This window comes from Primulina huaijiensis, chromosome 11 (assembly GCF_012295235.1).
Source record: "Primulina huaijiensis isolate GDHJ02 chromosome 11, ASM1229523v2, whole genome shotgun sequence".
Classification (NCBI taxonomy): Eukaryota; Viridiplantae; Streptophyta; class Magnoliopsida; order Lamiales; family Gesneriaceae; genus Primulina; species Primulina huaijiensis.
In genome coordinates, this window is record NC_133316.1 from 22,356,072 (window position 1) to 22,383,111 (window position 27,040).

General features: G+C 35.4%; 5 protein-coding genes across 8 annotated transcripts; 4 read left to right on the forward strand and 1 right to left on the reverse strand.

Moving 5' to 3' along the window:
* The first annotated feature begins 2,032 nt into the window (after positions 1–2,032).
* LOC140988773 (uncharacterized) lies at positions 2,033–5,639 on the forward strand. Its single transcript, XM_073457848.1, has 9 exons — positions 2,033–2,166; positions 2,272–2,344; positions 2,498–2,576; positions 3,404–3,488; positions 3,818–3,926; positions 4,246–4,334; positions 4,423–4,487; positions 4,568–4,646; positions 5,214–5,639. Exons 1-9 carry the CDS (start codon positions 2,041–2,043, stop codon positions 5,352–5,354), a joined length of 846 nt encoding a protein of 281 aa, XP_073313949.1. The 5' UTR covers positions 2,033–2,040; the 3' UTR covers positions 5,355–5,639.
* Positions 5,640–6,202: 563 nt separating this feature from the next.
* On the reverse strand, positions 6,203–8,017 carry LOC140987268 (serine/threonine-protein kinase-like protein At1g28390). Its single transcript, XM_073455713.1, has one exon. The coding sequence runs from the start codon at positions 7,754–7,756 to the stop codon at positions 6,332–6,334; it is 1,425 nt and encodes a 474-aa protein (XP_073311814.1). The 5' UTR covers positions 7,757–8,017; the 3' UTR covers positions 6,203–6,331.
* A 2,770-nt stretch (positions 8,018–10,787) lies between these two features.
* On the forward strand, positions 10,788–13,137 carry LOC140987431 (transcription elongation factor 1 homolog). 3 transcript variants are annotated; one of them, XM_073455929.1, is made up of 5 exons: positions 10,790–10,926; positions 11,496–11,624; positions 12,499–12,569; positions 12,721–12,742; positions 12,834–13,137. In XM_073455929.1, exons 2-5 carry the CDS (start codon positions 11,512–11,514, stop codon positions 12,892–12,894), a joined length of 267 nt encoding a protein of 88 aa, XP_073312030.1. In that variant the 5' UTR covers positions 10,790–10,926; positions 11,496–11,511; the 3' UTR covers positions 12,895–13,137. The 3 variants fall into 3 exon arrangements, with proteins under 3 accessions (XP_073312031.1, XP_073312030.1, XP_073312029.1); XM_073455928.1 differs by having other exon boundaries at positions 10,805–11,403; XM_073455930.1 differs by lacking the exon at positions 12,721–12,742 and having other exon boundaries at positions 10,788–11,403; positions 12,812–13,137.
* Positions 13,138–14,517: 1,380 nt separating this feature from the next.
* LOC140987169 (uncharacterized) lies at positions 14,518–18,566 on the forward strand. 2 transcript variants are annotated; one of them, XM_073455577.1, is made up of 7 exons: positions 14,518–14,987; positions 15,662–15,889; positions 16,246–16,319; positions 16,950–17,109; positions 17,192–17,311; positions 17,407–17,515; positions 18,182–18,566. In XM_073455577.1, the coding sequence occupies exons 1-7, from the start codon at positions 14,757–14,759 to the stop codon at positions 18,361–18,363; spliced, it is 1,104 nt and encodes a 367-aa protein (XP_073311678.1). In that variant the 5' UTR covers positions 14,518–14,756; the 3' UTR covers positions 18,364–18,566. The 2 variants fall into 2 exon arrangements, with proteins under 2 accessions (XP_073311678.1, XP_073311679.1); XM_073455578.1 differs by having other exon boundaries at positions 14,855–14,987; positions 15,652–15,889.
* Positions 18,567–22,849: 4,283 nt separating this feature from the next.
* Positions 22,850–25,645, forward strand: LOC140987894 (uncharacterized). The gene has a single exon (XM_073456624.1). The coding sequence runs from the start codon at positions 23,081–23,083 to the stop codon at positions 25,358–25,360; it is 2,280 nt and encodes a 759-aa protein (XP_073312725.1). The 5' UTR covers positions 22,850–23,080; the 3' UTR covers positions 25,361–25,645.
* Positions 25,646–27,040: the final 1,395 nt, after the last annotated feature.

A 27,040-nucleotide genomic window follows, 5' to 3' on the forward strand; every position in this document is an offset into this window, starting at 1 on the left:
AAACTAGCAAATATATTTATTTATAATTCGAATAATAATGGAATAAAATTTACACTTATGAGGAAATCATGCACGTGCTGCTGTAACCTCTTCTTCTTTCCTTCAAACCTAAAAGATAAGTAACACAGTCAAGCACGAGAAAACGGCATAACGCCACGTGGCGGCATCACATGGCTCCACGGAAGGTCCAGGCAACCCCGAATAGTTGTTGTAAGGGTAGTTGTAGTAAGGTGCTGGCGGTTGATTGTAGTACGGCATCGGCGGTGGATACGAGTACTGGCCGCCGCAGCACTGGACAGGAGCGGCCGGGGGGCAGTTCTCTACTGCGAGGGGCGGCGGGGGTGGAATAGCAGATGGCTGGTAACCAGATGGCGGCGGCGGCTCTGAGCGACACGGGTACTGACAGATGGTACAGTTATTACAAGAATTCGAGGGTGGAGATGGTATCACACCGCCATAATTTGCAGCATCTTCTGGTTTTGCAGAAAACAGGGAGACCGAAAAGAAGATAGAGAACAAGAGGGGTGCCGATGGATGCATTTTTGTGTGTAATTTTAACCAAAATGGAAGTGTTGCACAATGGTTTTGTTTACAATGCTAGATTCTTCGTTATTTCTTGAAATTTTTTTTATAAATAAATAGATTTATTTTGTTTCCGATGCTGGAAAATCATGCACGTATCCAGCGATGTGGCATCAAAATAAGTAGATATGGTTCAAATATTTTGCATGACATGAAAAAAAATAAATATTAAATTAGATCAGCTATTTGGGAATCTTGTGAAGTATACGTAATGATTTTTGTGCATACCACCGATCGATGCTACATATCCATGCATGCCTATGATTTTCTTTCACAACACGAGTGATGCACAGAGCAGCACATACATGTTTCTAACATGTTCATCTGGTTTAACTCTTAAGTTTGCGCCCGGAGGTAATTGAGTGATGCATTTCAAATAACATTAATCTAGTGTAGATATCATTTATGTTGAATTTTGTCTATAAAAATAATTCAAGAAATTTGAAATATATCAATCTAATCACAACTCAATTAAATTTTCAGATTATACATGTGTTTAATTAATAATTTTTAAAATATATGATTAATATAAATTATGATCATTTATGACAAATAAAAAGTATTGTATATGCATAAGCAGAGAATGATGATGATCGTGTCATCATTTTATTTTGAATAATCATTATGATATATATCATACATAATATTCATATATTATACGCAATGAGTGTGCTTTGACGGCTAATATATATATATATGTTAATCACTTTGCACGCGGGCCGGTTACATATTTAAATTTTGTATTAAATAATTTAAATATATTATATTAAAATTAAAAAGTTTAAAATGGTTTTGTATACTAATTTTTTATATTAGGAATGATACTCACTCAAAATAATATAAAACTTAAAACTAATGTCATATCTTGACCACATATGGTCACACTCGGTAATATTCAAAATGAATAATTACTCTTTTATGCAGAAAAACTAATCATATCCAAGATATACATTATATTTTCAAATATTGTACTATATCTTCTCTCTCTTTTTATATCATTTCTCAAGTCTTATAAATTTGATCATGTATAATTTGATCATTGAACGAAGAGTATGAAATCAACTTCAAAATAATGTCATCTAATGTCTTCATCGGAGCTTTAATATATCACACAACGTATTCAAATAATTATTATTTTTAATTATTTCATTATCTCCAAGTATATTCAAATCAATATTTTAAATTTTCTTGACAAATAATTTAAAAAATAAAACTATAGCTGGTATATATTGGTATAATATAACTCACCTGTCAATGGAACTTTTCCTGCGTAATTAATGGAATTCGTGAAACTATTGGTCGGGTTTGACTCGAGGCCAATTTTCTCTCTCCTGTCTCTTTCAACTTAGGTACTCAATTTTAATTTAATCAAATTCTGACTAAATCCATTCTAAACTAAATAAATAAAATCTCACTAAATCGCATTTCCGAAGTGGTACGTAAAGCCCGATTCTAGTTATGCCATACTACTTATGCCTTTTCCCCTTCCAGATTAAAGCAAAATACTTACTTGAATTGAAAATGGTCTCCGAACATAAAAACCCTAGCAAAAATCTCAATCCTAATTGGGCTCAGTTGCTTGGGGTATTGATTCATTGTTTTCATCATCTGTATACTGATGTATTTGTGCATTTATTGTTTTCTTGCTCCATTTAAGTTTTTTTTTTTTTGGCGTACGTTGATTTGCAGAAGTTGAAGAACACTGGCGCCAGTACTGAGTTAACCAGAAATACGAAAAATATACCTGTGGGAATCACGTTAGGTAGGTTTTTGCAGTCATCAAGTTAATTAGTTTTGGCCTTTGGTCACTACCTGTTCTCCAACTTTTGGGGTTTATAGGTAAAAGGAAGGAGAGGTACAGTTAATTACTTATAGCCTTTGGTAACTACCTGTTCTCTAACTTTGGGGTTTATAGGCAAAAGGAAGGAGAGGTCGGATGAGGAATCTAACGCTTCAAAGCCCAATCCTTTGATTCCTACATCATCTGATTGCAGGTTGTTACCTTCATTTATTAAATTTGCTTCTCTTGGTTTAAAAAAGATAGCAATTGTATGCTTTCTCTTGTTGGCGAATGAATTTGATGCGACATGATTTTTGGTAATTGAAAATTCCAAAAACCTTTTTGAAACAAAGAGGGCTCCCTTTATGACGCCCATTGCATTGTTTTGACATGATCAAATTCATTTTAAAACTCATACATTCGGGGTTGCACCAACCCATGGATTACCCAGGGAAACCAATTAGAACATCATCTGTGTCGAAATTGATTGAAATTTTTTAACTTAAACACGTAACGTTACCGGCAATGATTCGACGACCTCGAGAAGATAGTCCAATCCAAAGGACTAGTTTCAAGGTGGGAAAACCTTCCAAACTTATTAGCAAATAACAACTATACGATCACTTGTATAGTCAATGTCAGTCACGTAACATAGTCTGTGTGTTGTAAACCAATATTATTCAATTATTATATTTATTGTTTGTTCGTAAATGATGAGTTTGTTTGATGTTCTGCTTCTTTGACAAAATGGTTAATATTTTCATTTTTTGGTGCTAAGGACGGCAAGTGGTCGCATCGTGGGGATGCAGGAGGAAGTGACAGTCTAATGTTATTTTTACCTGCAACATGATTATTCTTTTATATTTATGGTCAAACATTGAAATTAACCCGAGGCCTAAGACTTACTGATTCTTCTGCTTGCTCAGGAAAAGAGTCTTGGCTTCTTTAAGAACTTTCTCCTCGTGGTTTCTCCTGATATTTATTGTTTCATGCATCTGTAAGATTGGTTCTTTTGTTCTGTGCTTACTATCTATATGACAGTCTCACAGATATGTTGGCTATGGATTGTGAAATGGTTGGTGTCAGCCTGATGGGGAACAAGAGTGCTCTAGGACGGGTCACAGTGGTATTTCAAGTTTCACTTTTTGTGCTTGTTATTCGTTTGTACCATAACATGTAAACATCTTGGAACATTTTTAGCAAGCGGCGTGAACTAAAAGTTACTACAAAACCTGCAGATTTTTCTTTTTAGCAATTGTTTTAGATTTTCGTAGACCGTTGCTAATATAAACAACTCATCCGAACTAACATCAAAGCCAAGCAACAAAAACAGAAAAAACCATTGTGACTTATAAGGGTTTAGGGGTTCAGCATTCCCTTCTAAGTTGCATGAATGGCTGTAGTAATTCTTACATTTACTTATTTAGTTTTTAAATCTGCATCTGTGTATTGCAGGTAAACAAATGGGGAAATGTTGTATGTGATGAGTATGTTCGCCCAGTGGATTATGTAGTTGACTTCCGCACGCAAATCAGTGGAATACGACCACGTGACTTGAGGAAAGGTTGGGGATGTGAATCTTGCTGTTTTTGCGTGTATACTTCCAACATGCGTCTTTTATTCATCGGACCTTTTTGAGTTTTCATGAGTGATACGTCAGTGGTTAATGGGAATTATGAGGCCATGCTGAAGATTTTAAAACTTAATCTTTTATCCTCCAGTTCAGTGCTCAACATATTATGGTCTTTTAGAGCTTATTGATTTTAATTTTGTTTTTTTTTTTGGCCCTCTTTCTGTTTTTCTTTTACTTTCTTGTTCTGCTACCTTCTAATATTTTTCGCTTCAATGTGTATTATTTTACCATTTTTTATTTCAACTTCCAGCAAAGAATTTCATTGTCGTTCAGAAGAAGGTCGCAGAGTTGATCAAGGGAAGGATCCTTGTTGGGCATGCATTGCGCAATGATCTCAAAGTTGGTGTTTATAAATATGAAAGTTGCAGAATACATTTGCCTGTTCTAAAAATTTCCGTTTTAAGTGTGTATTGAATTTTGTTTGTAGGCCTTGCTGTTAAGTCATCCGAAGAAGGATATACGAGATACATCAGAATATGCACCCTTTCTAAAGTACATCTTTACTAACCTATCGACTACCACTGAGTATCTTTTCTATTGCTGCCCGTATTAAATTTTGCTCGATGAGTTAGGGAAGGACGGAGTCGCTCCCTGAAGAATCTAGCGATGCAGTTTCTTGGTGTTGACATTCAAAATGGCGAGCATTGCCCTGTGAGTTTTTTCCTCTCTTAAATATTTTATGCGGCAATGTTTGTCGTACTAGAAATTAGAAAATTTTTGTGGAATTGTTTATACTCACTGTTCAGCTAAATTGACTCGAATGCAAGTTTAGTTTATCGATCAATCAAGTTGTATTATTCTGGAGCCTGATAGTATGCCACCTTTTCTTGGCGGCTAAGCCATGGAAAGTTTTTGCTGACTCAGTTTATAGAAATGGAGATACTAGCCCAGCTGCCCAAGTGCGCCTTACTGGTTTCTTCTTGAATTTGAAAAATCATTGAAACAAGTTTGAGAAATTTCATTTGACCAGCTTGTTAGATATGCTTCAAATAAGTAACTCCCTCCATACATGAAGTGTCTTTTTATTTAGTAGTATTTATTCTCTCTTTTAAATATATCCCTATCATTAAATATGTTAGCTGCTTCCAACAATTTTTTACAGACCATTGGTTTTTTTTTCCCAATGAAATTCTTAATATGTATGAAAAAACTGACAAGTTTATATTATTCGATGCATCTTAATCGTTTTTGTCTTATATACATTTGACTCACTTGTAGGTAGAAGATGCAAGGGCTGCTATGCTACTTTATCAAAATCACCGTAAACAATGGGAAAGGAGCGTCAAGGATTTCTGTCGGCTCAAGGAAAAAAAGAAAAAACGGAAATATAAAAAGAAACTGAAAACTCTAGAAAGTTGAACTCCCAAGCTTCTTCGAATGCTTTATGTTGTAACCTAGTATTGTGTTTCCAGAAGCTTCTTCGAACCATTGGCTGCAATAGCATGTTTGCTAAAGTGCTCAAACATGATGCCGAAACCAACTGGTTGGGAGCTCCCGACTTCTTTACCCAATTTATGTGGTTAGTGTTTTTTTAGTAATTATTATCAACCTGCGCGCTTTGAATTATTCATTTACACCAAGAAGTGAGAATAGGCAAAAACTTTGTATTGCTTTTGGTTTAGCTTCCGTTGGGACTTACCAAAATTTTAGAAAATTTTCATGTGCATAATCCTCTTCATTTTGTCCATTTCGATATATTTTTTCTTTCAAGATTGGGTAGCTTGTCTTGGTTAAAACCATCGATCCGTGAATATTTCATGTGCGCTTGTCTTTTATGATGCCTTGATTGCAAGATACGAATTACTGCACATCTTTCCTGAAGATTATAACTCCGTTATGCACTTTTACCTAATATAAATTTGAGTTCAATTTTGCTCGATATATGGAACTATAAGCATCAACTTTAGGGCCCAATATGGTTAAATTTATTGTTGCCTGTCGTTTTTGCGAGGTATATCCAGTGCCCGATGTAATAAAATTGTGGTTAACCGCTGGCCCATCCTTACATGCTTTTTTTTAATTTCAAATTTTCTCTTTAACATATTAAACTTTCTAAGCATAGCAATGTAACTTTTTTTAAAAAAGTTAATAAGTCATGCACACATGTCAGCTTTTGTTCAAATACGAGATTTAGACTTTTGAAAAATAGAACCAATCGAAGCTGATTCTACTTCAAAAACATGATAGTATTGGAATCGAGTTGTTGAAACTAGATCATTTCACATAATAACAATATAAAAAATTAGTTTGCATAAAGAACCAGACTTTTCAACAAGCTTTTTGAGTGATGATATCAATTATTATCGAACCATGAAATTTTAAATTTATGTATCTATCTATTCTTGTAAATCAACCAATAAGTTAGATTTCAAATTTCTTCTAACTTGTTTATCTGCTGTCCCATTGTTTCTGACCAACTTCTTCCCCTGCAAAATCCCCACTGACCTTGACTTACTCAACCTCACCGTGGGAATCTTGACGCTCAATCCCACCCTCCCCCTGATTATATGATCATTACTTTCATCGGGCGGTAGAAATTTAATCTCATTAGCTGTTCCAATTGACTTTGACCTTCCGATTCTGCCACCAATCGCGTAATGCCTAAGTTCTGCAGTCGAAACACTGGATACTTTCCCGTTCCTCCTGCTCCCTGTTCTACTGTTCCTGGCCATCTCCACGCTCTCATCCAACGGCTCATATTTGACTGCACGAGAATCCTCCCCTACGCGACTCCCCAGATTAATACAAATTGGAGCACGTGCCTTCATTTTCTGGTGTACAATCTTCAAACATTCCACCACCTCTGCCATTCCTGGCCGCATCGCAGCAGTGGCCCTCACGCACCTCGCCGCCAACACGGCTATCCGTCTGAGAGCTTCCCAGTCTGGCGGAGGCCCGATTCTTAGGTCACAAATGCTAGTGAAGTCACCTATTTTTATCGCCGGAACAGCCCAATCGACCACCGACGGAGGACTGTAATTCACGTCGATTGCATTCCTGCCGGTGATGATCTCCAGCATTAATATCCCGAAGCTGAATACGTCCGACTTGGTGCTTAGATCGCCAGGGGCGAGATATTCCGGGTCTAGGTATCCCAACGTCCCCGCCGGGGGTGTGCATTTCACCTTAACGTCCTCCACGTGTCCTCTCAGAGACAGACCGAAGTCGCTGAGCCGGGAACTGAAGCTCGAGTCGATTAAAATGTTGGACGATTTGATATCCCTGTGAATGATCGGCGGATTTGATGCGTGCAAAAACTGAACCGCCCTTGCAACCTGCAAAGCGAAGCGGGTTCTCTTAACCCACCCCGGTGGTTTACCCGACCGGTGGAGCAAATCGTACAAGGACCCATTCGGCATGTACTCTACAACGATCAGTTTACGTTGATTCGGATCAATAGCAAATCCGAGCAAGTTCACCAGCCGGGGGTGATAGATTCTAGACAGAATCTCCAACTCTGCATCAGCGGTACTACCACTATTTGCAGCGGCGGAGTTGTGCGTTTGTTTCGTCCTTTTGACGGCAGCGACAGCTTTTATCTGATGGATTTGCGCTTTATACACGGCTCCATGGCTGCCTTTCCCAAGTAAATTCCCCGCGGAGAAGCCATTGGTGGCAGAGCTCAGAACAGAAAAATCAAATTCAACAATCTTGAAAGGCCTTCTACAATGATTCTTGATGGGCTTTTTACTCAACAATTCCCAGTTATACGAATCACAGGTGGCGATAACGGACTCCGCGTTGCATGAAAGGTAACCCATTTAGGAATTTCACAAAGTGTATAGACTAACCGTAGTATTATAGTAAAATGGCATTGAAAAGGAATAAAGGCAAAGGCCATAGTTGAAAAAGAAGGTGGGAATCGTAAAGAGAATTAAAGTGGTGGGAAGCCAGGGAGGTGGTGATCTTTTTACAGCCTTGTGTTTCCTCCAAATTAGACTTGTGAGTACTGTGAATCAATTGAAAATTATGCCTCCAATTTTAATTGGGAGTTGAGGGGTTGGGGTATTCTTTAATGGTTTTTTTTTCCTTGCTTTCAAAGGCGTGCAGGCGGGATGGGGTCAACATGCCACCTCCGTCTTGGACCAGGGGCATCTTTCTCCATCAATTTCTTGTTTCCTTTTTCATTTTGGGATAAATTAGGTTACCTTGCTAGGTTTTTATGTGCGTAAATTATTTTTATATGTTTTGCTCTTTTAATTAATTCTCCGAGTCGCAGCTCGAGTCCAATTTTGAGTCGAGGCCGATGGAATTCATTATGAGAGAAGCACTCTTAATAGAAGTATAGAACTGAGTTCTCTTTTGTTTCAACTTTCAATGTGATTGTAATTGTTTGCTCATTGATCAAATTTTAGGTGTAGTTAGTGTGATGATCTTGGCATATTGAAGCACTATTGGTTCATCATCACCCAACTCAATTGTTAAGAAATAAAATAGTTATCCTGTTCCGAAAGATATTCGAGTTGGTGGAATCGATGAACGCTTGATCAATAGTCATGAGTTCGATTCTCTTACCAATATTTTTTTGAACGAACCTCCACAAGACTTGTTTAGCACGATTTATCTGACAAACATGATTTGTATGTTACTGTGTTAACCAAGAGTTTATCTAGTACGCACTAAAATATAACGAGAAAGAGTATTTACTTCATCAAAGGAAAAAAAGTTACCCCGTGTAAGAAAGTTCAATACTGTTTGCAGTAAAAAAAAATTGTCGGCAATCTGAGTTTCATCATAAATGTGATCTATCATAAGCGAGCGATTGCGAACCATCTGCCATGATTGAGACATTTATTGATATATATAGGACATGCATAACAAATAATTCATCCAAAATAAATCGTAATTGATTTTTTGTTATTTTTTAAAATTTGCGAAAATGTGTAATACACACAATTACGTTGGATTCTCTATAAAATAGATAGATAGAATAATATCCCGGAGGTCCTAATATTTTATTGGCGGCGAGCTAGTAGTGTGCCTGAATTGTCACTATATATGTTGATGTACAAACACCTTCGAAAGAAAATTCTGTGTTCAGTCAATTTTGCGATTAGCCCTTTTGTAATGGATAATTTCTTTTTGAATCTATTTCATGTACTAGCATCAATCCACTTTCTTCTCTATTTTTTGCCCCTTCATTTCAATATCTCCTAAAATTGGAACAACGAGATTTTGATTTTTTCCCCTTATTTCCCATACCTAAAAGAAAAAATATTTGGTGAAAGCTAAAAGTTGGTGGGATCCATGGGAATGACAATTGGAGTGGGAGTTGCGGGGTCTGGAACACGAGACTTGTGTCATTATTTTAAATATTTGATGTAACTCGGGCTAAATATCAACACAATCTCTTTCTGTTTAACAACATATATTTATTGATTTTAAGTGCTATAATGGCTTTAGTCCAAACAATGATTCATTAAAATCTAATTAATTTTTTGAAAAGGGAAACACAATTGCCATTTTTTATGATTGTTTTTATCACGATAGAACCCGCGGGCCTAGCTTATTCAAGGTTGAACTTCTGATTTAAATTACAGTAGTCAGTAAATTAAAGTAGTCAGGTAAATCACATTTAGTAAATCACGTACAAGAAACTCGTTCGAGAAGATGTTAGTGTGAATAATCAGACTTATAACTATTGATTAAACGTTCACATATTTCACCATCCCAGATACTCTAAGAGTCAACCATTTATTTTTTATAATTATGGAATGCGTTTGTAGGTGTGTTTTCTCAATACAATTTGAAGCTTGTTTCACCTTAGAGATTTATGAATAATGATGAACTATATCCGGCTTCTTAGGCATTCGACAAAGCCCATGTGTGTTGTTTTCTCGGCAGTGTAATAGAAAAGGCGTTTGAAATCAATTAAAACAGGTTTAATTTATTATTTATAAAAATCATTTACATTTTTATTATTTTCAAAAATAATATTTTTTATTCGAAAAATTCTAAATTTAATTTCATTCTTAGGCTAACTAAAAAGGTACTTGACCACTGAAATACAAAAGAACTTTATGCGACTTATCGCTCATACTTTTTCCAAACAATCTAGCTGTGTGTGTGTCTGTTTATTTTATATTTAATTTAATTGGAATTAATTTTTTTGGTTGGAAAGTTAAATGATTAAATTTATTGGTCACATTCATATGAAAAAAGAAATGTATTATTTTGAAGATAAATGATTAAATGTGTCGTAGCTGCAGAAAGATAAAGAATGCAATTTGCAATTCCGTCAAAACTTAAAGCATCAAATCCGTTGTGTATTTATTTGCCTCATTATTACTCAACATCCAACCATTGCATATGTGTGTGTGTGTGTGTGTGTGTGTATACAAAAATATTTAGTTTTAATTACAAGAAGATTTGATTTAACCAAAGTCATACCAGATACAAAATGATGGATGTGTTATTTTGTACTTATATGACAAATGGTCATATAAAAAATTATTAATTATTTTACATCGATTTTTTTATATTCTAATTTAATTTAATATTTGACTCAAATTGTACGAAGAATTAAATTATAAATCTTTATGTAATCATATATATTATAATCATCTATATTTTTTATATTATACATATTTCATCATCTAATCTCACTCGAGAAACATTACATACAATTTCTATGATTGTAGATAAATAAAAAATGACTAATCACTACTATATATATTTTTTAAAGTACTAAATACAACAAAATGTANTATTTAAATCATATTCTTTTTTTAGGAGCATAAAATCATATTCCAAGACACTTTGAAAACGTATTTTTTTTTTAAACGTTTATTTGGAGCAAAATTGGAAATTCGTCGCCAGAATAATGAGTACTCCACGGTCTATATAAACGTACGCATACCGTGCGGCGTCGTTATTTTTTATGCTTGTAGCTCTCGAAATCGTCGAAGAACTGAGAACAAGATATTCAAAGGCGATTTTCTTGATCCCTTCTCCTTTCAGCGTTCAATGTGTTTTTCATTATAGTTAATCACCATTAAAGTTTCTGTGTGCTTTAGTTTTCTGTTTTGCGTGTGTTTATTATGCGTTAATCTTAATTGTTATAGATCGCTAGGGCTTGATTCTAATTTTGTATTGAATCTAGGGTTTCTTCGATCTAATTTGAGCTTTTAGTTTCTTCCATCGATGTACGACATCGAGCGTTGCCCAGAAATCTTCCGCCTTTGGATTTGAGTCGGTTTGATAAATGATTTAGGGTTTTCAAATCTTGTCAATTAAATTTCCGTTTCTGGATTTAGGGTATATTTTTCTAATCTGCAGTTTGTTGGATGCAAACTTTTATCGTGTATTCATAAGTTTGTCTTATAATTAAAGCATTTAAGTTCGATTGTTTGAGAGAATTAGTTGCTGTATGTGTCTTCTGGTTGGTGGATCATCTTATATTGGACAGGTACACGTATTTTTTGCTTTATGAAAATTGTTGGAATGCCCATCTATTAATAATTTGTATTAAAACAATGAGGATTTTTTTCCCGTTAACAGTGATTGACTGAAAAACATGGGTAAAAGGAAGTCCACGGCGAAGCCACCGCCGAAGAAGAGAATGGACAAACTTGACACTGTTTTCAGCTGTCCCTTCTGCAATCATGGCACAAGTGTTGACTGCCGCATGTAAGTGGTTTATGAATTATCTCCCCTTTTCACTGGCCAGGCTTGTTATTCCGATTTAAACTCTAATCTATATGAATGTGGATTTTTAGTTCGTCCTGAGTAATGACTAGTTTTAAGATTAGTACTTTGGCCTAAATCCACCCCCAAAAGCTAGCTCAAGAGGAGATAACTGTGCAAGTCTATAAATACAACTTTCGAGGACCTAATCTAGCTGATGTGAAACATCTAACACACCTTTTGCTCAGAAATGAACAACTGGAGCTGGAAGTTTACAACACATTATTGAGTGATCTATAGGTCAGTTCTACGCATAATAGTGAACCTGACTCTGATACCTATTAAAGATTAGGAATTCGGCCTAACTCTACTCTAAAAGATAGCTCAAGGGACGATGACGGTCCAAGTTCATATATATAACTCCCAAAAACTTAATCTAGTAGATATCTGACAACTAGTTAGAGAAAATTTGTGACTCTCGTATACATGTGTTGTTTGATTGATGGATAGTAAGATTTGACTTTCGACCTTTTATGCATGCTTTCCTAAAACATAGAAGTAATGTGCTAATTGCACAAAAACAATCTCCATTTTCATTTGGCTATGTAAGGTTTGTTTTATGAAATCAATTACAGTTTGACTAAGGACTTAAAGTGGTGAAAATAGTCTGTTCGATGTATGGATTATATATGATGCCTGAATGAAGGAGGTAAATTATATTGGTCCCTGTACCAGTGTGAGTGCAGTGCTGTGAATGAGTTAAAATGATGTACGTTTCATATTTTCAGTTTTTTTTACTTTAATTTATCTTACTTCTTTTAATTTCTCCTCTTATGCGTAATTCGTGATGATGTATAATCATTGTTTTACGTCTCAGTGATATGAAGAACTTGATTGGTGAGGCCTCATGCCGGATTTGCCAAGAGAGCTTTAGCACCACTGTAACAGGTATGTGCAATTTATTACCTCGCACACCAATAGTTGAGGAAATTCTAAACTTTTTCTTCAATTAGTTTTATGTTTGTTTGGTTATCACACCACGTCCTCCAACCATTATATCCCAGATTCGAGCTAACTTTATGCTTTAAATTGTTTGCAGCTTTGACAGAACCGATAGACATGTAAGTTACATATTAATAATTTTCTTGTAACCGCGTATGTAGTTTATTTTCCTCTTTCTGCATTCTAAGGCACAAAATTCTCTCACAACAGATATAGTGAGTGGATCGATGAGTGCGAACGTGTCAATAACCTTGAGGATGAAGATGCTTAGAGGATATCGGAGTTTACAGATCCAGAAATTGCTTTTTAACACTATGAGAATGAGACTGGCTTGCCATACCGTTCACAGAGCTCTTTCTATGGATAACAGTCCGAGTAGTTGTATCTTTTAACAACTATGTATATGTATGTTTGCAAAACTAGCACGATTCCTTCGCTGTGACTACTTGTTAGAGTGTGTAACATAATACTTTTAACGTGGGTAGATCTACTAATGTTAATGGCTCTTGATGAATCCTGGTTGATTCAAACTTGTGCCCGTTGTCGGATATTTGGCCTACGGCAACCAAAGATTTATTTGGTGGGAAATTCGCATTTGACCTGATGACCGTAAGCTGGGTTCAGTTTTTCGTTAATAACTCTAGCCAGGGTATAATTGGGCAGCTTTAGCCGCGAGTAGCCACTATTACATTTTATGAAACTTCTTTTTTTATAACGTCTTTTTTTATCTATCTTACAATCTTTTATGAAATTTTGTATAATTTAATGATAACTAATCTTTTTAGAATATATTTAAATGCAATTCTAATATTTTGATACATATTCTTTAATTTTACTTTGATTTCTAACATTTAGTAAATTAAAAACCTCCTAAATGCTATCTCTATCATCATCACCACCATAACATATTTATGCTATTTACAAGGTCTGCTACAAGAATCCAAACCAAGTGATTTTCGCAATATGTTATCTCTTAAATCAAGATTTTCTCTTTAACTACATTTATCCAAGTTTTCGTGGTCTACTTCTCTTTCTACTCATTCCATTGATCTGCTAGTCTAAAATATGTTAGATCGGAGTCNCACGCTTTAAAAAAGTGTTTAAAACAAGGGTAAATTGGTCTGTACTCTCTAAATCCAAACACAAATTGTCTGTCAGTCCCTATCAAAAAAACTATTTGTTTACACTCTCTGATCCATAACAAAATGTGTTTGCACTCCTTAAATTTATATTTATTTTTCTTGGATTAATTTTTGTATAAAACATTAAATATACAGTACAAATATATGATATTTGAATAATAATTGTTTCAGATCTGATACTAATATATAATGTTCAAGTACTCAAACATGTATACCAAATATTAATATTAATTAATTGTTTTTTGGATGAAAATCAGTACAAAAAATTGAAAATATGATAACAATATATGATATTTGAATACTAACTGTTTCATATCTTATATTAATATATGATTTTTGAGTACCCAAACAGGTGTAGCAGATGTTGGTATTAATAAAGTTGTTCAAAATCTTATCTTTTGTATCAAATCTAAAACATTTGTTACTCAAATATCATACATGAATATCATATTTTCAATGTTTTATAACGATTTTCATCCATAAAGACATATGCCACTAATATCATATTTGTTATATATATATATGAGTACTCAAAAGTGATATATTAGTATTAGATATGAAATAATTGGTACTCAAAATGTCATATATTAGTATTGTATTTTTAATGTTTTGTACCGAATTCGTCCAAGAAAATAAACTTGAGCTTAAGAAGTATAAACACATTTTACTGTGAATCAGAGTGCAAACAAATAATTTTTCTAAAAAGACCGACAGACCATTTGTATTTGGATTTAGGGTGTGCATAGCAATTTACCCGAAGTTTTGCTGAAGTTCTAAAACCCTTGTGCGGAGGACAACACATACACGTCGTTACCTCTCTCTCGCACTTTGTATCCCAGCTCGCCATTCAACCAAATCAAATATAGTTAGCAATCTCTACCAAAAATCCTTCCAAGAAAAAAAGTTTACAGACTCAATTTTGGTGGTCTACAGATCACAAGTTTCATTAATTTCATAACGATTGCATACCAATCGATTTGTGTAGTCACTCATGCGGTGGTTACTGCGGAGTAGAAGCGTATCTGTGGTGATTCGAAATGGATCGCACAATTCACTTGAATCGTGCAGGAGTGTGGTGACGAGCTGTAGAGCGGTGCTATTACCGCGGTTCGGTGGACCAGAGGTATTGGAGGTCCGAGAAAATGTCAATTTGCCTGAACTCAAGCCTAATGAGGTCCTCGTTCGGACTCGCGCCGTCTCGGTCAATCCGCTCGATACCACAGTTAGTTTCCAAATCTATAGCTCGTTGTTATTTTTGAGTCGGATTTTTTCACCATTGGTTCGCGATTGAATTTTTGGATTCGCGGTTGGATAAGAATGAATTAGTGTTTGTATTTATGTAAATATCAAATGTAGGATTGTGGAATAATAGTTTTACTCTTCCAAAGGATATTAACTTAATGTAAATGTAGTAATTCGAATGTTCGATGGTGATCGGGTCCAATAATCAACATAGAAAGACTAGGCTATTTCTATACATTTATATGCTTAGAAAAATAGTAAGGACTGATAAGCTTGTGGTTGTGATTATTTGGTTTTTATTGGTTTTTTTGTAGTTTTGGAACATAAATTTAGCTCCCTAATGGTTAGTGGGAAGCATTATAATAATGTAGTTTGTTTAATAAATATTTTATTTTTCATTCATTCTGAATTTAAGTTGGCTCTTGTATCCAACAATCTATTGGTTATGCTGAACTATACCATTTTCCCTTATAATCAAATTTCTAAAATACCTATTTATGGACATATATTAGTAAGGTAGCTGGGAATCTTAATTGTCAGCTGCAATATTATTTTTCCGTGATTCTTGTAGAACCAATTTCATCTCTCTGTTTGATATCATTAAATACGATATTTTGGTCCTTTTACCTTGTGTTTAAATGTAGTTTTTCACAGATGCGATCAGGCTATGGTCGTTCGCTGTTTGAACCACTTTTGCCGTTAATATTAGGACGTGATATTAGTGGCGAAGTTGCAGCTTTGGGAAGTTCTGTACACTCGCTCAGGGCAGGGCAGGAAGTTTTTGGTGCTCTTCATCCTACAGCAGTGAGGGGTACTTATGCTGACTATGCAATTCTTGCCGAAGATGAACTTACCGTAAAACCAGAATCAATTTCGCATGTGGTAGGTTGCCGACAGTTATCTGCAGGATAATCAACCCACTGCTATTGTCCTTCACTTTCTAGCATTACTTATAAGCAATAACTAAAGATTGCATTTTTATGACCTGCATTTTTTTCTGCATACGGTTCTATTTTGCAAATTTGTGAGACAATCAACCTACTGCTGTCGTCTTTTTCTTTTTGAGCTTTACTAATAAGCGATAACCTAGGTTGCATATTTATGTCCTGCATATTTGTTTCTGCATATAGTTGTATTTTGCAACTTTCTGGCAGCATGTCATCCATTTATCTGCCTTTTTTCCTCCCAAGTAGATGCTGTTACACTGGAGCATGACACATTTATTTTGTCTTTAATAGGAAGCAAGTGCCATCCCTTTTGCTGCCTTGACTGCCTGGCGTGCGCTGAGATGTACAGCAAGGATTAAGCAAGGGTATTTTACAACTGATAATTAAATTATATTTACAATAGATTTTCCATCATGTGCTTGTACAATATTTCAAGAACAATGGGAAATGGCATTTTTGTTAGTGAATTATAGACAAACAAAGAACTAGCTCAAAGCCTGAAAGAATGCTGCAAATACTTTTCCAAAGTTGCATCGACCGAAATTCAGTTGACTTGCTTTTGTTGCCTTTTGTTGGTTCCTAAACATTAACATCAACTGCAGTTTGAAGGTCATCATAATGAAATCCTTTATCTAGTTATTTTTAGCCGTCCATCCATTATATGTGCATACTGTGTTTTTACTACCACTGTCATGCAATCACATCCTATCGTTGATATCTCTTTACCAGCTAATTTAAGCTTGAAAATTATATCTTGATAAATGATGCTTCGGCTTATTGATTTGAATTATACCTGTACACGTTATATGATTTGTTACTTTAGGTATCTAGGAGATAATTTATGATCTTGAGGAGTTTAAATGATCCATTGTGGGTATAACAGAGGGTGGATACCTTGACCGTAGATTGTAAGAAATAAAATAGCACTGTATCCAATTACATTTATATATTTGTACTTTCTTTCTGAATTTGCTGTGTTAACTGGATTGTCATAGACAAAGGGTGTTAGTGGTGGGCGGAGGAGGAGCTGTAGGCTTTTCTGCAATTCAGCTTGCTGTGGCTTTTGGATGTCATGTTTCTACCACATGTGGAGGTGAATGCATTGCTCGTATCTTGGCAGCGGGTGCCGAACAAGCTGTTGACTATGCCACTGAGGTAATAATCCATCATAAATCCTCACTTTTTCTTGTTTTCAAATATTTTAATATGTAGATTTTTACATGCATCAAATTTGCAGGATTATGAAGCATCAATAAATGGTTATTTTGATGCTGTATTGGACACCATTGGCGTTGCTGAGACAGAAAGAATAGGTATAAATCTTTTGAAGAGAGGGGGGCATTACATGACATTGCAGGTATGATGAGGCAACCTGGCATTTTCTCCAAAGCAACTTAGATCCAAAATTTCATGATCCATACAATGATGCATGGTTTTGGTTGTCTTCACCAGGGAGAGGCTGCATCCTGGACTGATAGGTATGGACTAGCAGTAGGCCTTCCTATATCAACAGCTATATTGTTGAAGAAGCAAGTTCAATATCGATATTCACATGGAATCGGTGAGCCAAAGCATGACCTTCCAGTGTATTTGTGGTTAAAATAACATGAATGCAAAAATCGAAAGAGAAGCGCCATGGCATGTTTTCTCGCCTATTGCGTTTATATGAGTAATTAGCCAACATGGACACTGTGTTGCACGGCATATTTCTTACATGAAACTACTGGATGAAGTTGATTGTGCACTTTAATATTAGTATGAAATAAGAAACTCATCTTCTTACATGAAACTACTGAATGAAGTTGATTGTGCACTTTAATATTAGTATGAAATAAGAAACTCATCTAATGATTGGGATACGCTAACACTACCAAGAGATGATCGTCATTGTCTAGAAGTCATGAACTTGCAATTGGCCCGGAACTATTAATTAGTCTTGAATTGTGCAAATAGATGTTACCTCAATCTGGTTCTTTTTATTTCTATGCTAACTTCTTAGACGTTTTTGTTGTGAAGAAAACTGAATTTGCGTATTTGGTTATCACTACGGATATTGATTAGGTTTCCTGCAACTTTTTCATGCCTCAAGGCTCTATTATTTTGAGATTAGAAAAATGTTTGTTTGGAAATTTATCTTGATTAGACAGTGCAAGAATTGGTTTCACTCCGTCTAAATATTTAGGGACGATGCTAAACGTCAACTCATCGTTATTGTACTACTGTACAGAATATTGGTGGAATTACATGAGGGCCGATCCTGAAGGTTTGTATGAAATTCGCCGGCTGTCTGAGGCGGGAAAGCTGAAAGTACCTGTTGATAAGACCTTTTCAATTAAACATGTGAGAGAAGCGCATGAGGCCAAAGATAAGAGGCTCATTCCAGGTAAAGTTGTCTTAGAATTTGATTAGCTCGGGCTAGACCCGACCCTTTCATCTGTACACGACATATGAATTTTTTATGGCAAAATATAGTTGCAAAATAGCTGTAAATTTTATGGTGGCGATCCATGCATTCTTTGGGATTTTTTTACTTTTGTAGGTTTTAATTTATGTCTTGATAAATATAAGGTTTTCGGGAATGATCGATGATTCACTTTGCCGGTCTTATGGTATCTGTGACTACTTAGATGATAAAAATTATACTCCATTAAGTAGTTCGGAAAGACTCAACTTCTAGGTTTCAGTTGAGGATAACTGGTCAGGGAAGAATAACGTCGTGACTCATAAAATTAGATTAGAATATCGGGTGATATTATAAATCTCATGCCTCCCCACGTTACAGAATCTTCAACAACCTGATATTGTCACTTGAATTCCCCAAAATTTGGTGTCGCATGCTTGTCAATCCCAAAATCTATACACGTTTCTCATTCTCACAGGAAGCTTTATTTCCACCAAGTTTCTGTTTCAGCTGTCTGTTTCTGATAGCGTTAAAACTTTTTGTCTTTCATCGTGTCCTTGGAATTTATTCAAATTGGAAGTCATTTAGATGAATACTGATGCAATGACACCTTTGCTTTGTTAAATTCTTCGAAAGATTACGTCTAGTTCTTGCTTGCGCAGTCCCTCTTTTTTTGCCTCTGTTCTCGAGTTTCTTCGAACATCGTATACTAACTACAATGACCAATGCTGCAGCCTATAAAAGAACAAGTAGACGATTGGTGTCAATAGTAAAATTAGCAAATTAGTTCTAGAAAACACAAAAATTAATGTTAGACGGTCTCACATCAATTTAATGAAACAGATCTTTAACCCGACTGAACTCATAGAAAAATAATTATTTTTTATGTCAAAAATATATTGTATTGATAATCGTTATGGATCGAGTTAACTCGTTTCACGATTACAAACTTCAATGTCTCACAAGATACTAATTCTCTAAAAAATAGATAGAAACTTACTTCAGGAAAGAGTAAAGACTCAAAGACTATGAGCTCTTTAATGAATATCCATGGAGAATGATTATCTTATAATCTGAATTAGTCTCGTTGATATATTCTTGTTTTCTAAATGACTCGCGAATGATAAAATCGTATTATAAAAATAAATAAATAAGACTTTTTTCTATCAATTTTGTTGAATAAGAAACGGTAGTTCTTATCCAATTCATATTAGGCTCTTTCGAGTGAAGTGCGACTTAATTGCACCATCGGATCTTTGATGTAGATTTGGAAATCTAAACTTGTGAAAACGACTGGAACTAAATTTCTTTCTAACTATTGAAACCTACACATTAGACAGTCTCTAAAAGAGACCGAGAACGTACAAATCTAAATTAAATTTTTTAGGCCCCTCTTAAAGAAACAAGTCAATCTGATTCTTTAAAATATTTGAATAAAACTGAAAAAATTAAAGATGGAACGTTCTGTAGGCCCGAACCTAGATCTTTTTTTCTAATTTGTAACCCTTCTTAATTGGACTTAGCATGGGCTTAAATCCTAAATGAAACATGAAAGCGACCCAACTTCGGAATGTGGACCACTTAATCACTTCGTGCATATGGATCAAGAAACCCCAAATATCACTTTCCATAATCGCATCACAAAACCCTATCTACGAACCAACTTTCCCCTCTTCTACTTGAAAAGTGTTTTTTTATTATTGAAAATAGCTTTGTCCAAACACACATGGCTCTTCTTTTTCTTTTTTTGTCATTTTGTGGTGTAATTATCAATCAAAACCCACCCTCCCATTCTCCATTTCCAACGTAATCTTAGACCACACATCTTAATTATTATTAAAATACACGATTTTACTAACTTGAATAGCTTTTGGCTTCAAACTGAGCAATTAATTAATTAAGTCACAAGCAACACCAAGGTTAGTAATTTATAGCATAGCGAAACCAATTGGTACATAACAGGTAATCCAGTGACCTAGTTGTGTTTATTGATTGATAAAGAGGATATAAAATGTCAGTCATTTTCCAGTCCACACGCACTTCCTTTCCATGCTTGGCTAATTTAAGTTACCCCTTATTGCTTGTCTATTTCAATTAAAAAACCCCAGCTATCGGCTTCCCCCGCCTGCATAATTCACATTAGCCAAGAGTGTCGCTCCCTCTCCCTAAATCCTCCAAGGGAGTGTAGTCTAGGATGACAATAGATCTGTGAAACACCCGGATCCAACGTGGGTTCGTTTTATTTGTTTGTGATTATATATAATGAAAACAAAAATCAAAATTTACGTTGGTAATGGATTACACGGTCTTGCTTAACCTGTGTACCTAAGGTTTCAGGGAGGCAGGTCTAGCGCGTGCCGTTTAATAGATTAAGAAGGCGCGTGGTGGTCTGAATGATTTGGTCGTGCATAGTAATGGACGCCGGTCACGTGCATCATGGACTCTTCTTCTTTAATCTCGACTACCACCATGTGACGTGATTCAACAAAGCCCCTGGTTTCAGATACTAATATCATAAATGCCATTACTGTAGATTCCGAAGGCAGTGTTTGGGTAGACTGTACTAATAAATATCCATTTCCTTTGTTGTCCCTATCGCCATTCTCAATTATTTATTTTTATGTTTTCAAATACCATAAATTCCTATATTTTCTGCTTTTTTATGAGCATATAATATTTTTAAAAATATATATATCTTCTTTGATATTTTTCCAATTGATGTTAGGTTTTTATTAAAATTAAACAAAAATAATCATGATTGATAAACATTCTACATGTTAGGTTTTCCTGCTAGCATCCCATCATTCTTTTAAAATTTGATTTTATTCTATATGTCTTGTGTAGCCAAGTTGTTGCTTGTGAAATTATATGGAATGATTGGAGTGATATCATCAAACCTGGAATTGGAGAGGGAAAAAAAATGAGTGTAATTGCATTTTACTCCAAACAATAGAAAACCAGATTTCGAAATTATTGCAATTAAATTTTTGACAAATAATGGAAGTTCCGATTTATTATTATCAGCATCCTCTTGGACCTATTATATGTCCTATTTTTTTATATTAATATTAATATAATATATGGATACACTTTGACCAATAAAAAAAATAAATGATATTTATAACATATTAATTAGTATGCGTTGTCACGAAGAAATCACACATGCTAAAACATGGCGAGTCGTGGTTCATACACAACTCAACCATTTAATAGTCACATTTAGGAGTTTATTTATATGTATATAGTTCTAATATCTATATCTATATTATATATAAAGATTGAGGTTTTAATAGGAATTCTAATTTTTCCCACGAGTTCGGAATCCCGCGAGAAAAACCTAAAATGAGGGTGGAGATCCTTGATTTTTTTCAAGTTTAAGAATTTTTTAAAATTCCCCAAAGAGTTTATCATCCACGAACCCGTTCCAAAAATAATATTAATAATAATAGTTATTATTTATTAACTTTTAAAATATTATTACTAATATTATCACTAATAATGATAATAGATAATAATAAATTTTGATTTGGGAAATCTCCGAACCCGAAAATTCTCGAACTTTAAATCGCATGGATCAAATCATCATCTCTGCTTTATCCTCGTTTAAAAAATATTAATGAGACAAGAATCGGACATGTTTTAATCATAATTACAAATATATTCACTTTAAAAATTCAAAAATTCACAAATTATTTCTACAAATCACTTATTTAATATAACTTCATCATCCAAAAAATAATTAAAAATATAACAAAATTTTATGAATCAACTCGACCTATTAATGATCATGATTCATATACACAATAATTATTAATATATTATAAAACTTTTGGTCATTTGAGTAACCACTTTGATACAACATATTACATCAAAAACCTTTATGATTCTTACCCAACACTCTATACAAATAGATAATTCATTTTATGTATTTGTTAGTATTTTTAACATATTTTACCAACTCTTGTTCACATTTCTTTCTACCAAATGTATTTGACCATAATTTAATGGATAAAATTATATATAATATAATTATTTGAAAAAAAAATGTGTTAACATATTATATTAAATTATATTTTATATACACAGCGCATATTTCACATCGCTAATATATTATAAATAAGATATTATTTTAAGAGTATTTATAATATGAAACGATCTCACATATCTATATTTATTAGATGAGTCGATTCAATTCATACCTAGACTAGATTGAAAATTAATATTTTTGACATAAAGAATAATATTGTTTATGGTTTCGATCGATGAGAAATGTGTTTCATAAAAATGACTAATTAAACGATATCATAGAATTTTTATGTTTTATATTAATATTTCCCTACAAACTTAAAAGATTATCTATTGAAATTTTCCATACATGCATGGTTTGTGTTAATTTAAATAGTATTTATCACATGATTTTAATCTTGACAAATGAAACTATCAAATATGTTTACGATATAATAATTAATTAACCAAATATTTTAAAAAATGGAATGCCGATAAATAAAAAAATCGCAAGCCCTTCAAGAGCAAACTCACTCGCCTTCTCTAATACACACATGCAGACCGCTGTTTTCACCATCCCAACAGCGATTCTACGGAATCCACCTTCCCCCACTCGCCAAACTTTTACTCCACCATCGATCAAATCTTTGTTCATCCCATCCATGGCAAGCATCCAGTAAAAGAGAGCAGTAAAAAATCACGCAAATCAAGAAAACACGGATGGATTTAGATAGACCCCATTATTTCCGCACTTCAAGCATAGGTAGCAGCAGCACAAACACCGCTGCCTCTACGAGCGAGCTCTTCATTTGCTTCGCTTCTCGGCTGTCTTCATCATCTTCTATGAAACTGTCCAAATCAATCCTCAGCCCTGGCCGCGCCGCTAGGGACTGTGGCCCTGTTTCCCTTACTTCTTCCCTCAGTCGTCGACTACGCACCAATGGCAGCCTCAAGGGTGGCCAGGCTTCTCCCTTCTTTACAACCTCTGGCAAGAAAAGAGGTTGCGGCTTTGAGAACCCGGAGCCCTCTTCACCTAAGGTTACCTGCATTGGACAGGTGAGAGTGAAGACCAAGAAAAAGGTCAAGCAAACTCGAAGTTTTTCCAAAAGGCGGGGTGGGGATGTTAGTTTTAGAAAGATTGAACAAGCAGGTGGCGATGGAGCGCACCAGGGTGAGGATAGAACTAGCAGCCAGCAAAGATTTTCGAATCCCAGTGCACACGCTCAGACGCAGCAGCAGTCTCAAGAATGCTTGACTCACAGGAACCAAAGATGGGTTCATTTGCCAATCTCGATTTGTGAAGGTTTAAGATCGTTCGGTTCCGAGTTCAGCTGTTTTTTCCCGTGCAAAGGCTCGTGTTTTTCTACAAGTGAAAGGGAGAAGGCAGAAAAGGAGCGTAGATCAGGTGAAAATGAAAGTGGATGCGGAGCGGTGTTCACGCGGTGGCTTGTGTCTGTGAATGACGGTGAAGGAGGGAAGAGGAGGGAAATTGAGCTCGTGGTCGGTGGCGGAGATGAGGAGGAGATCTTGGCGGAGAAATACTCAATGAGGAGTTCAAGAAGGCATGTGTTTGAAGATATTGAGGTTAAGAATGATAAGATCGAAGTGAAGGGGCAGAGTTTGGAGGGGGAAGAGGAAACAGCAAGAGTGAGCATTTGCATACCCCCCAAGAATGCTCTTTTATTGATGCGATGCAGATCTGATCCAATGAAGATGGCCGATCTTGCCAACAAGTTCAGCTGGGATGCAAAGGCCACTCATAAAGTTGAATACGAGGATGTTGAAGAGGGAAAAAACGATGAACAAGTTTGTACAAATGTTGATGAATTTGAAGGGGTAAAAGATGGTGATACAATTCGCGTAGAAAGAGAACAAGAGGAATTACGAGGATGTGAAGTTAAAGATGAAATTTTTATGCGAAATAAAGCTGAAACAGGTGAGGTTTTTGAGGAAGATGATGTTTTATTCGAGCCTATAGAAGAGCAAGAGACCCTGAATGAAGCAGAAGTGATATCGAAAATAGGATACGGTTGTGATGGGGAAGAAAGTCAAGGAGAACTGCTTATTATTAGCTTTCAAGAAAGAATGGTCACGAAGGAGAAGACATTGGAGGAGGAAGAAGAGGAGGAAGAGGTTGAGTCAAATATGTCCTCGTTTGAAGCTCTTTTAGATCAAGAAAATGCCGAACATTATGTAGATTATCCGGTTAAGGAAGAAGCAGAAGATGCCCCACTTTGCCATTCAACTATATCTGATGAATCAGATGAAGAAGAAAGTGCAGGCAACGAAATGCCAACACTCCACGGTGACGCCGCAATGGAGAAGCAAGATGGCGAGGGAGCACAAGAATCGAACCCCGGTTTTACAGAGTGCTGTGAGGAAAATCAGGTGGAAACCCAGCTGAATTCCGAAGAAGAAAGTTATCAAGAAGATGAAACGAAAAAACAAAAGACAGCAACTTCACCCACAGTGACAGGAATTGGGGCCCCTGAAAATCAAGAATTCGTTGTTAGCCCTGTGCTGCCGGATTGCTTGCTGTTAATGATGTGTGAACCGAAGCTATCAATGGAGGTTTCAAAGGAAACATGGGTTTGCAGCACTGATTTTCTCAGGTGGCTGCCGGAAAGGCCACTTAAACCACCGCCTAAACCTGCCAAGGTCGGTGGCGGCGGCGAACAAGCCCCGGTGAAGAGGAGGCTCAGCGTTGACTCCAAGCCTAAGCCCAACTCACAAAAGGAGAAACACGACCTGCAGCAGCCGCGGCGTTCATCCTGCTCCCTGCCTCCGGCGACGGCGGCTGCGTCTATGGCCACCATAATCGAGCAGAAACTGGTGAATGCTGTTGCTTATGAGCCGTTGGCGCTGACTAGATGCAAGTCGGAGCCGATGAGTACAGCTGCTGCCAAGCTCTTACCCGAGTCCCATTTCTGGAAGAACGCAATCAGGAAGCTGGAGCCGCACAGGCGAGCCACACTCGGCGCTGCTGGTGTCGGATTTTGAGCTGAGTTGGCAACAAATCACGACAAAAGGAATCGTTTTAGGCTCAGGGTGCACAGTAGTTTTTACTTCCAAACCATGTTTCTTTTCTTGTCTGTAAATTTTGTTAAATGTTTTAGGTTGTTTTATGATAAAAATACGAGGATGCTTTTTTGTTATTACCGTAATGTTATATATCAATGTTCTCGTGTTTCTCTGAACCAGTAATTGTAATTTCATCTCTGTAACAGTCTTGTTTCAATTCAGTTTGCTTTACAAGTTCCCTGTTGTATGTAGTAAATTCCGGATGGCTTTTGAATTCGACCATATCTGTTTTAGTTGATCTTAATTCAATGGTTAAGACCTTGCTAATAATATCAAATATTTTCTGTTGTAATTTTTATTGAGCACACCAATGTCTATTTTCTATTTATTTTATGATTAGGTATTTTGTGAGACGATTTCACGAATTTTATCTGTGAGACGGATCAATCTTACCGATATTCATAATAAAAAGTAATACTCTTACCATAAAAAATAATATTTTTTCATGAATGACTTAAATAAGATATCCATATCACAAAATTCGATTTGTAAGATCGTATCACACAAATTTTTGTCATATTTTATGCATTAAAAATTTCTAAGTATGACAAAAATGAAAAGACAAGCATACATGCATTGACATGGTGTCTTGGTAAAAAAAAAAGGAAATTGGCCTTCAGTCCTCAGCCGTCGATTTTTTCTGTGTTCAGTCCCTGTGTATTTTTTTAATACCACATTTCCACATGAAGTGTACCATATTTTGTATGACATATACCACAATTATGTGAATAGGGAGTGAACCCAAAAAAATATTTTGATTGATGATTTTTCATCGACTTCCAACAAAAAATGGAGGCCAGTGGAATTTGGAGAAGAATTCAGACAAAATCAAATTGCAAATGTGTCCGTATGTGTTGACAGGACAGGCTGTTCTTTTTTTCACTATAATAATCGTTTGGCGATAATTTTAATAACATGGACAATTACGAAAAAGTGGTAAAAACATGTGATGTTCAACGTTGGATACAACAAACCAATTATTCAATGAACATTTAAAATTTCAAAAAAAAAAAAAAAATATATATATATATATATGTATATACGGTCAAATCATCATCATATGGGAACAGTGGGGATGGCTGAGAAAGCTGCCAGTTTCCTAAAATAAATGACAGTTGGCCTACATATTTAATTTACTATCATGTTAGATGGAGCCCCGGCTTTCCATCTGCAACCAACAACCTGTGTTTCTGCTGGGACCCCGAATTCATTCAGCAGGCCCAATATTTACTTGATAGGCTTCTCATCGACCAAACCCATATATAATTACAAGGCAATACCCATGTTCAGAACAAGGATGGGCCTAACTTGTTAAAGGCGGATTAACTGGCCCATGAATCTTTGTTATGAACAAATAATTAAATATACAAAGTTCCATCAAAGAAAATGTTTATCCTCAGGGATGAAGATGAAGCCAGATATATCAAATTGGAGGATAGTAAATTATAGCTAAAAAAAAACATGAATCCAAAAAAAATAAATTCATATAAACATAACTGACAAAAAATTATTAAAAAAGATGACCCGACTAAAATTTAATTCAAAAAAATAATTAAAAAAAAGTTAAGCTATGAATATATAGTAACTCACATTAATTAT

Excerpts from the sequence above, each read along its gene's own strand:
- LOC140987431 (XM_073455930.1), top strand. The coding sequence starts at position 11,512 with ATGGGTAAAAGGAAGTCCACGGCGAAGCCACCGCCGAAGAAGAGAATG. Across the intron at positions 11,625-12,498 it reads ACAAGTGTTGACTGCCGCAT|TGATATGAAGAACTTGATTG; the intron begins GTAAGTGGTTTA and ends TTTACGTCTCAG. Across the intron at positions 12,570-12,811 it reads CTTTAGCACCACTGTAACAG|GCACAAAATTCTCTCACAAC; the intron begins GTATGTGCAATT and ends CTGCATTCTAAG.
- LOC140987169 (XM_073455577.1), top strand. The coding sequence starts at position 14,757 with ATGCGGTGGTTACTGCGGAGTAGAAGCGTATCTGTGGTGATTCGAAAT. Across the intron at positions 15,890-16,245 it reads CAGAATCAATTTCGCATGTG|GAAGCAAGTGCCATCCCTTT; the intron begins GTAGGTTGCCGA and ends TGTCTTTAATAG. Across the intron at positions 17,312-17,406 it reads GGCATTACATGACATTGCAG|GGAGAGGCTGCATCCTGGAC; the intron begins GTATGATGAGGC and ends TGTCTTCACCAG.
- LOC140988773 (XM_073457848.1), top strand. The coding sequence starts at position 2,041 with ATGCCATACTACTTATGCCTTTTCCCCTTCCAGATTAAAGCAAAATAC. Across the intron at positions 4,335-4,422 it reads CATTGCGCAATGATCTCAAA|GCCTTGCTGTTAAGTCATCC; the intron begins GTTGGTGTTTAT and ends TTTTGTTTGTAG. Across the intron at positions 4,488-4,567 it reads GAATATGCACCCTTTCTAAA|GGAAGGACGGAGTCGCTCCC; the intron begins GTACATCTTTAC and ends TCGATGAGTTAG.
- LOC140987894 (XM_073456624.1), top strand. The coding sequence starts at position 23,081 with ATGGATTTAGATAGACCCCATTATTTCCGCACTTCAAGCATAGGTAGC.
- LOC140987268 (XM_073455713.1), bottom strand. The coding sequence starts at position 7,756 with ATGGGTTACCTTTCATGCAACGCGGAGTCCGTTATCGCCACCTGTGAT.